At 38.3% G+C, this 9,133-nt stretch overlaps 1 protein-coding gene across 1 annotated transcript; it reads right to left on the reverse strand.

Moving 5' to 3' along the window:
* Positions 1-1,194: 1,194 nt before the first annotated feature.
* On the reverse strand, positions 1,195-5,552 carry LOC107598808 (delta(3,5)-Delta(2,4)-dienoyl-CoA isomerase, mitochondrial-like). Its single transcript, XM_016290239.1, has 5 exons — positions 5,268-5,552; positions 2,786-2,954; positions 2,382-2,470; positions 1,566-1,690; positions 1,195-1,248 (listed from the first exon to the last, which is right to left on the reverse strand). Exons 1-5 carry the CDS (start codon positions 5,296-5,298, stop codon positions 1,195-1,197), a joined length of 468 nt encoding a protein of 155 aa, XP_016145725.1. The 5' UTR covers positions 5,299-5,552.
* Between the last annotated feature and the right edge of the window lie 3,581 nt (positions 5,553-9,133).

Here is a 9,133-nt window from a genome sequence, read left to right on the forward strand (position 1 = left end):
GAGCGGCCTTTGCTCTCCAGCCGATGGCCATGGGCGGGCAGAGATGCGCAGCCGCTGACTCATCTAGGGGAGGTGGCTTATCGTACCCCTTTTCTTCAGCGCCGTCGATGGAAGTGAGGGCGGATGAAGAAGCAGTACAGAAGCGGGTGGAGTAGGGAGCGAGCCACGATCTGGTGAGCTTGTCAAGGACCTCCGGGAAAAACGGAGAAGCACGCTGACGAGGAGCCTGGTGGTGCCCCGGCAGGAACCATTCGTCCAGACGGCTGCGAGAGGGCTCCTCTGGCGAAAACCACTCTAAACCCAGCTCTTCAGCCGCTTTGGAGAGGATACGGAGAAGCTCGGCATCCATCCCGTCTTTGGTGGCGCTGGGTGCAGACGATAGCGAGGGGGTGGGGTCATTTACCAAGCCCAACAGCTCCTCTGCATCCGATGATGCCAATGACATGCTGTAATCAAGCAGCTCGTACTCACTTCCCCCAAATGAGATCAGGTCGCTCGCACCAGCAGAGGTACGCTGATCAGACCGGGAGAAATGGATGGGGGAATAGGTCCCTGAGAGGAAGAAAATGGGAGGGCGCGGGGGACGGAGTCGCTCTCTGAAAAGAAAGCAATCCGTGAGCGGAGAGAGGCGAGACTGAAGCTCTCGCTGTGGGAGCAAATAGCTCCCGTGAGCGCAGCTTCAGCATGGGATTTCCCCAAGCAGGAAACGCACTCCGTGTGGCGGCGTGGCATTTGCAACAATGCCAATTTGCTCTTTTAGAAGCTCTTTTATATCGCCGGATGGCGGCAGGGGAACCGGACCGGAACTGCTGCGTCGCTGGAGCGGCGGAGAAGCAGGTCAGACGTGCTGAGAGGTCCCCGATTCCAGCTGCGAAGGCATGTCAACGGCGAGCGGCTTCGGATCAGCTTGAGGACGTAGAGTCGTCGCTGAAGGAGAAGAAACCTGAGAATCCTGTGGCGAACGCCCACTTATATAGCCAGATGCCCCGCCCATTCTGGCGGGCTTTGGCTGGCTTCGTCGCCATAGGCTCGTGCAGTTCCGCTGCCTAGCCATTGGTTCGTTTTTAAAACACTGCACGAACCAATGGCCGTGCAGTTTCACTGCGTGAATGAAAAGGCTTCAGTTCAGGAGAAAAAGGCTTTTTTCCCATATGCATCTAGCAGATGCAGTATGAGTGTAGTATCGAAAGGGAACTAACCTCCTCCTATACATGCTCCATGAATGGCCACAATCACTGGTTTTGGACACTGTACAATAAAGCACAAGAGACATGATGAAAAATATGATTTCTGCATATGAGATAAAGCCTAGTTGACTGTTTACATTTCTAAATCCAAATCTTGGAATGGACTGGTTGTTAAAGCCAAACATAATGTTCAACTTAAAATCTTGTAATCCTCCAAACATCCTCATGGCATGCCTTTCGCAGTTCTCAAATGCATAACGTGCATATTTTTGTATTAATTTTTCCTTATATTTCCCATATTACCTAGATCTCAATGTTTTTTTTATTATTATCTACGTATTGATATGCTTTCACAGTATGATGCTTTTAAAAAGTAACCTTTTCAATAACAGAGAAGGTCTCTTGGTATTTAGTTATGACACGGCGCACATTCCATGAGATCCTGGCTGTGTCATCACCTTCGGGCTGCAGAATATCACTGGCCATTCCCATGAGGTCAATACCTGTACAAAGATTATTACATTAAATATTTATATATGGCATGTAATACATAAGTATGCAATCTATGTCTCTTCAGTGCTGCAGAATGAATGTCTCTCTCCAGCTGCAGTTAAATATATATACATTAAGAAGTGTTAGTGGTGTGTGCTAAGGCACGTATTACTATAACTAATGCTCATATTGAATTGATTTCAATAAACCCCTAACCCTAAGCATTAAACTACTGCAACATTTGTGCTATGGATATGAATTATACCTTGCATTGTGTGGTTCAGATTTCCATCTGATGAATAAATTATAGGTATAAAAAAATCCTTACATTTAAGGAGACAGCGGTGGGCAATTTTGACTTTTGCCAGAAAACAACTACACAGACACCACTTAGAATATTCTACCAATTGCACAGCAACCCCTACATGCAGTACTGTGACATTGAGTATTGCACAGGCAAGCAAAATTTAGAAAATTAAATATCTAGGTCTAGATCGCCATAAAACTAACAAAATAAAAAAAATTATATTCAGTTGCCAATGGTCAAAACATTGTTGATATGAAACATCATGAAAATTTGAAAATGGATTGTCATATTATGAGGAACAGTCTGATCAATCAACAGATAACACAAAACTGCAATAAAACAAAAGGACTAGACTAGCAACTGGTCATATGTGGCAAGACGTCTGATGGCTTTACCTGAAGTGAAGAGCTTTCCAGCACCTGAGAAAACCACGACACGACATTCTGAGTCCTCAGCTATCTGATTGAAGCAGTCAACCATTTCACTACAGGTGAAACAAAAATACAGTAATTCAGCACAGCAAAGAAGTAACACCAACACACATGAACATCGCTAAGCCTGTCATGACATGATTGCAAATATTTTAGATAACTAAGATCAATGTGCACTTTAAATTCTAATCTCATACCACCAAATAAGAACATTTTAACATAGAAATGGCATAAAATGGGCACTCTTTCCAATATGAAGGATGAGATACTTGTGAAATGATTGCTTATGAAGCATTACAGGAAATCTTAAAAGGAAATTAAAGGAAATTAATTATTCGTAGCATGTGATATGGACATAGACGTCATACAGCCAGAATGCCTTGTTCATTGCATTGCGTTTCTCCGGGCGGCAGAACTCGACGTGAGTGATGGGTTCAGCTGGCCGGGTGACTGACAGGGTTGTGAAGGGGGGTGTCGGTCCTCCTGATGAAGACATTCCTCTAACAGCGTTCATGAACGGAATCAACAAAGCCTGTTCTAATCACAAAACACAGACCAAATACACAGGTTTACACTTCTAACATGCAGAGGAGAAGACACAGCTGAGGAACTACTAAACAGGTGAGGAATAGTTTAACACCAACTAAATGTACTTTACATATGGATCTGGATTTATTTTTTTTACATTTATTTCTAATATACAAAGGATACTGCAATATTACAAATTTACACATTTCTTTTTCACAATTACTAAGGGTGAAACATGAACAGTCATAACCCTCAGTGGTCCCTATCCCCCACCCGCCCCCAAGGAGGAGAATAAAACAGAGAAGTACGTTAAAAAAGAAAAAGAAAAAAAACATTAGCACCCACATGAATTGTCAATGCAACTGAATAATTATACATAAAAATATAATAAAACAACAGAAAGAAGAGATCCATAGGTTTAAAAAAATAAAAATAACAATAAAAAAACATTATAAATAAGCAAAGATATGTGGAGTATTCCTGACAAAATTAAGTAGAGGATCGCAGTTTTTATAAACTTTGCTATATTATTACAAAAGATTACCATTTCAAATTCTGTATATATATATATATTTATATATACACACACACATGAGCACCAAATCAACATATAAGAATTAGTTCTGAAGGATCGTGTGAAACTGAAGACTGGAAAAATGATGCTGAAAATTCAGCTTTGCCATCACAGCAATAAATCCCGTTTTTAAATAAAATATAGTAAAATAGGAAACAAATATTATAAATCGTGTAATAATTTTCACAGTATTAGCTACTGTTTTTTATGGAACGATATTGTGCATCAAGTGCAGTGCAAACGGTAAAAGGTCTTGAGGCAGGTGTGACACACTATTACGGATTAAAAGTGTAAGTGATTGTAAACAGTGAGAGATGCAGAGACAGGTGAAAAGCGTTTGGTTTATAGTGAATATTGATTTATTGTGAGTACCGTTGTGGCTCCCGCTGTTAGCAGAGTATAATCCCTACATTTGGGGTAAAAAAGACATAATTATGTATTGTGCCAAGAAGGTTGCACTGTCTGTTCGTTCACACAGGTACGAAACTGATTGGTAGCTGCCTTTAGCGGAGCCTTTACCGATCACCTCCATTGATCAGAGCATTCGGCACGGTCGTCTGTGAGTGACGTCACCTCCCAACACAAACACGCCCCCTAGTATAGCCCCGCCCCCTCACATTGATTGGCAGCTTTCCATGTAGACGTCGGAAATTCAAATGCAAAAGGAATTGCGATTCCATTTGAGTTTTGGCAGGTTACATGCGCGACGCAGCGAGAGTGAAAAAGCAGACGTGGTAATTAATATTGCTATTTAAATATGACAGGCTCGTAACTCCTAAGACATGGGAAATACAGTTGCAAATGGACTTTGCTTTTTCATTTGAAATTTGGCAGTCACTGTGCGTTCGCGAAAGCGAAAATGCAAACGCTAATGCAGGATTTGCAATTGCATTTGGATTATGTCACAATTTATGCGTCCACATATTGAAAACGCAATTGAAAATACAATTTGCTATTCTATTTGAAAATTGTCCGGAATATCGTTCCATAGTTTTTATATTTTGATCTAATAAATGCAGCCTTGGTGAGCATTAGAAAAAAATGTAATTATTAAATGTAGCATAACAAAAATGTAATTATTCCAAACGTATGACTTGTAGATAACAAGTTACACAATTACAAAGTTACTGATCTTTCTGAAAGTTACATAACTTTATGTTATGAAATCAAAGGAGTTAGTTAAATGTTAAAAGTGGTTGTTAAATTAGATTTGTGTCATGTAATGACAAAAATGTATGCTTTAATTGTTTAAATATTAATTGTAATTAATCGTAAATCAGGTTACCAAACATAGAATGTTTTTCATAGCTTATCTGCACCATTTATGCATTATTATATTATTTATTTAAACACACTTTCCAGCTGGCAATTACAACTGCATGCTATATCGTTATGATATTTAGATTTATCCATTATATGTATTGTATTCTACACTCAAAAGGAGAATTAACACATTATTGAGCATGTGACCTTTCACCCAGTTAACTGAACTCAGTATGTGTGTAATGACACATTCACCTACATTCAGCTGCAGTTACAGACAAATCAAATGTTTCATTACAACGTCAATGCAACTGTCCAATGTAAATGCTTTACAAAAAGAACTCAATTTATCATTTTGATTCTAACAGGTTTGATTCTTCCATCCACTGTTCAATACTGAATCACAATAACATTTATACAAACAGTGAATATTGTTAATGCGAGTATTTGAACAAATGCAGTCAGATGATCAAACTATGACTTACTTCTGAAGGCAGAACTCAATACAAATGCCATTGCAATGTGCCCTTTGACCGATATATTCACAATCACAGAGGTGGAGACCTGTTAATGAAAAATATCACAATACTGGCTTCAAAAATGAGGTTTAACTTTATCTGCTTAAATTGTTGAAAATAATTGACGTAATCGTCACAACAAAACGAAAGCACGGGTCATATCTCAATCTGTCTTTAGGTAAAGTTGGTTTATTCTGCAGCTTTTATTTTTTTAGGACTTCATCGTGGTTTCCTCAGACGTACGGTGGCTCTTTAAGGACAACACACAAAAAATATTAGGCTTGTTCGAGATGAACTATATTAGCCTGCCACCAGCTGGCGAGAGCAGCCGCTTGCAGTCGCGGCGGAATTAAAGGTGGAGACGTCAACAGGGTTGCCAGGTTTTCAAAAGAAAACCCGTCAAATGAATCACTACTCAAAACTAGGGATGGGCGATACCACTTATTTTGTTTTCGATACGATACCGATATTTTCAAGGCAGTATCGTCGATACCGATACGATACTTCTGAACTAAACTTTTAAATGATGAAATGTATTAAATTATTAAATTACTAAGAGTAAAATGGGTAATGATAACCACTTAACTTTGTTTAAAACACATTTTAACATTCAATACACCTTAATTGTAATTTATTAGGTTATATTTTTGTTTACACATGTGTTTTTTGTTTACACATGATTCAAATCTACAAATACTACAGTGGAACTATGGTCACTTTAGTAAAACCATAGTTCATTATCATAAGGGACTGCCAGTGACAGACTGTTGCACGCATAAAATGCAACCTTTTTATTCTGACAGTGTATGATTTCTATTAACATTACAGAATAGAACATGATCTATATTATCTTTCAGCGTTCAGTTTAAATAAATGTAATTGCGCAAACTATGTAGGCTACTATTTCAATTTGTTTATTGTGAAATAACTCAAACATATGTTTTTTTTCTGTCCCCTGATAAGTATTGTTCAGGGCTGCCGTTCCCAAAAGCTTTAATGCTTTCTTATGATACTTTTGGGAAACGCAGCCCTGTTTGAATGCACTTTTAGAAGTGAGTGAACGCTCTCTGTGAGGGATTGGTTCTGTCTTGTAACATTTGCATGTGTTCAGATGAGCAAGAAAATAGTTCTATCCTACACAATTACTTGCGAACAAAGGTTATTTGTCCAATTCAATGCATTTGTACGCATTATTATTATTATTTTAAATAAACAAAATCACTGGTAAATAAAACACACCTTAGTATCGATATTTTTAGTTTTGAGTATCGATACTTTCGATACTCGCGTCAGTATCGATATATCGATACTTATGATCGATACGCCCATCCCTGCTCAAAACTAGCCCGCGCTCCAAATGCAAACTTTGCATGCAACAATCAGGCAGAGATTGACAGTACTCTAGCCCAATAATGTTCGGGGATCCAGTGGGGGCGGCAGTCAGATAACATTCTTAGAATTGCATGAAACTCAACACACATATAAGTATTAATGATATATAGACACTGGCAAAAGCTCATAAAAGTGTGTGGATGAGGCACTCTATAGCGCCACCTTTTGACAAAACTTGGGGGATTAGATTTAGCTACAGTCACCAAACGTGGTACATATATTGTTCTCATCAAGCCGGACAACTTTCTAATTTACAGTCATTAGCTACGACCAACAGGAAGTCCGTTCAGGGTGAATGTGCCACTCTTGATCACAACCCTGCTAAAAGTGCCAGTACGTGCGCTCATTGGCGCCCCTTCAGCTGGTGGCGCCCTAGGAGACCGCCTAGCTCACCTATGCCTAGAAACGGCCCTGGATCCTCACATAAAAATATCGATTCTAAAGTGCATTTTTAACCACTAATTTTATTTATCAAGAAATTCGGTCCATAAAATATGCTTCTAAGTGGAAAAATAGACTATACTAGCGAACAATTGTGTTGGATAGAACTATTTCTCCTGCTCATCGGAACACACGCAACTACTGAAAGACAGAACCAATCAATCACCGGGTTTCCATCCAAAGTTGCGAATTTAACTTGTGCGCAAAACTGGAATATCGCACAAAACATTTGCGAACAAGCACCGTTTCCATCCAACGAGTCAAAGAGAACAAAATCATCACTTCCTGATAAACTGCCACTATATACATCACTAAGAAAAGTAGGAGAAAATAAGCTATATAATAAATTACGCTTGGAGGAATTTATTCGCAAAATGCATTTCCATCTCCCATTATTCGCATTAACCCTTTTTCGCACAAGTCAAAAACCACCTCAAGCTAGCGTAAAAACTTTTTTGCGAATTAAGGCATTTTTATTCGAAATTCATTTTTACTCGATTCTGATGCGATAATGCGCATAAAAGCAGGGTGATGGAAACCCAGCTACAGACAGCGTTCGCTGGCCAATTCGTCCATTGGCCTCTGACCATCATGGCCTCCTAACCATCCCCATATCTGCATATCGGCTCAGTCACAGTGTTTGTTCAAATAGGGCTGCGTTTCCCAAAAGCATCAGAAGCATAAGTAGATCTTAAGAAACCATTGCCACATTATTACATTACATTACATATCATTGTTACTATAAAATTAATTCTGAAAAATGCATCACGGTTTCCACACAAATATGAAGCAGCAATAGCCTAATAATCATAAATGTTTCTTGAGCAGCAAATGATAGGCTATTAGAATTATTTCTAAAGGATCGTGAGACACTGAAGACTGAAAATTCAGCTTTGATCGCAGGTGCATTTTAAATTACATTTTAAAATATATTAAAATAGAAAAATAGTTATTTTAATGGTTAGGCTATATTTCACAATATTACTGTTTTACTATATTTTTGTTCAAATAAGTGCAGCCTTGGTGAGCATGAGACTTATTTAAAAAATATTACATAATCTTACTGACCCCAAACTTTTGTGTACATGTAATATTTATTTTAAATTGGCTAGTTTGTGCAAGTAAATTTATTTAAACTGGTTGTTAAAAGTTCAAATGGATTGTGTTATGTTCTGTAATTGCTTTTAATAAATCTGTCAGAAAGAAATATGCTAAAGTTTCACATTTAGAAGTACAACAGCCTGGCAGTAACCACAGTATTTGTAGTAAAACTGCAGTAACCAAAAATTTACCATGGTAATAATAATAATAACAATACATTTTAGTACTTATGTAACACCATGTTTATTTTTCATGAGGTACCCTCAAAGGTGCACCTTTGTAACTTATCTACCCTTAAAGCATGCATACTTGTATGGTACTAATGCTCCCTTTTAGTGGTATAGGTGCACCTTTGAGGTTACTGCCCCAGTAAAGGGCTAAAATACAATTATAGTATATTTTATTTCTGACAGTGTAAACAAAAAAAGGCCTATGAAATGTAAAAAAAAACCACGGCTTTAAAAATCTAACATTAAGTCAGTATAATTACTGATTATATTATTTTAATAATTTAAAAGATCAGTTTAGTTTAGAGGTATCGATATCGACGATACTGGGCTTGAAAATATCGGTATCGGATCAAAAATAAAATAAGAGGTATCGCCCATCCCTAGCTCCCGGTAGTGACGCTCTCACAGTGTTTGCATAGTCTTATCACAGATAAAGTGAATTAAATGCAACATTTGTCAACTACACAGAAACCTTTTTATGAGCAACAGAAACACTTTTTATATACTGCTTAATACAGTGTCATCTGTTCAAGAATAAAGTACTGATAAAGTGGGGGTATAATGTGATTGGTCATCAAGGCACACGTGATCCAAGTTGGCCGTTACGCTTTCTTCAAAGCATTGCTGTGGACTTTGGTATCTCCAAAAAATAAGACCATCTCTGGTTGA

Source organism: Sinocyclocheilus grahami, unplaced genomic scaffold, assembly GCF_001515645.1.
Source record: "Sinocyclocheilus grahami isolate Dianchi unplaced genomic scaffold, SAMN03320097.WGS_v1.1 scaffold256.1, whole genome shotgun sequence".
Taxonomy (NCBI): Eukaryota; Metazoa; Chordata; class Actinopteri; order Cypriniformes; family Cyprinidae; genus Sinocyclocheilus; species Sinocyclocheilus grahami.

Excerpts from the sequence above, each read along its gene's own strand:
- LOC107598808 (XM_016290239.1), bottom strand. The coding sequence starts at position 5,298 with ATGGCATTTGTATTGAGTTCTGCCTTCAGAA. Across the intron at positions 2,955-5,267 it reads ATTGAGTTCTGCCTTCAGAA|AACAGGCTTTGTTGATTCCG; the intron begins GTAAGTCATAGT and ends TTTTGTGATTAG. Across the intron at positions 2,471-2,785 it reads ATGAACAAGGCATTCTGGCT|TGAAATGGTTGACTGCTTCA; the intron begins GTATGACGTCTA and ends TTTCACCTGTAG.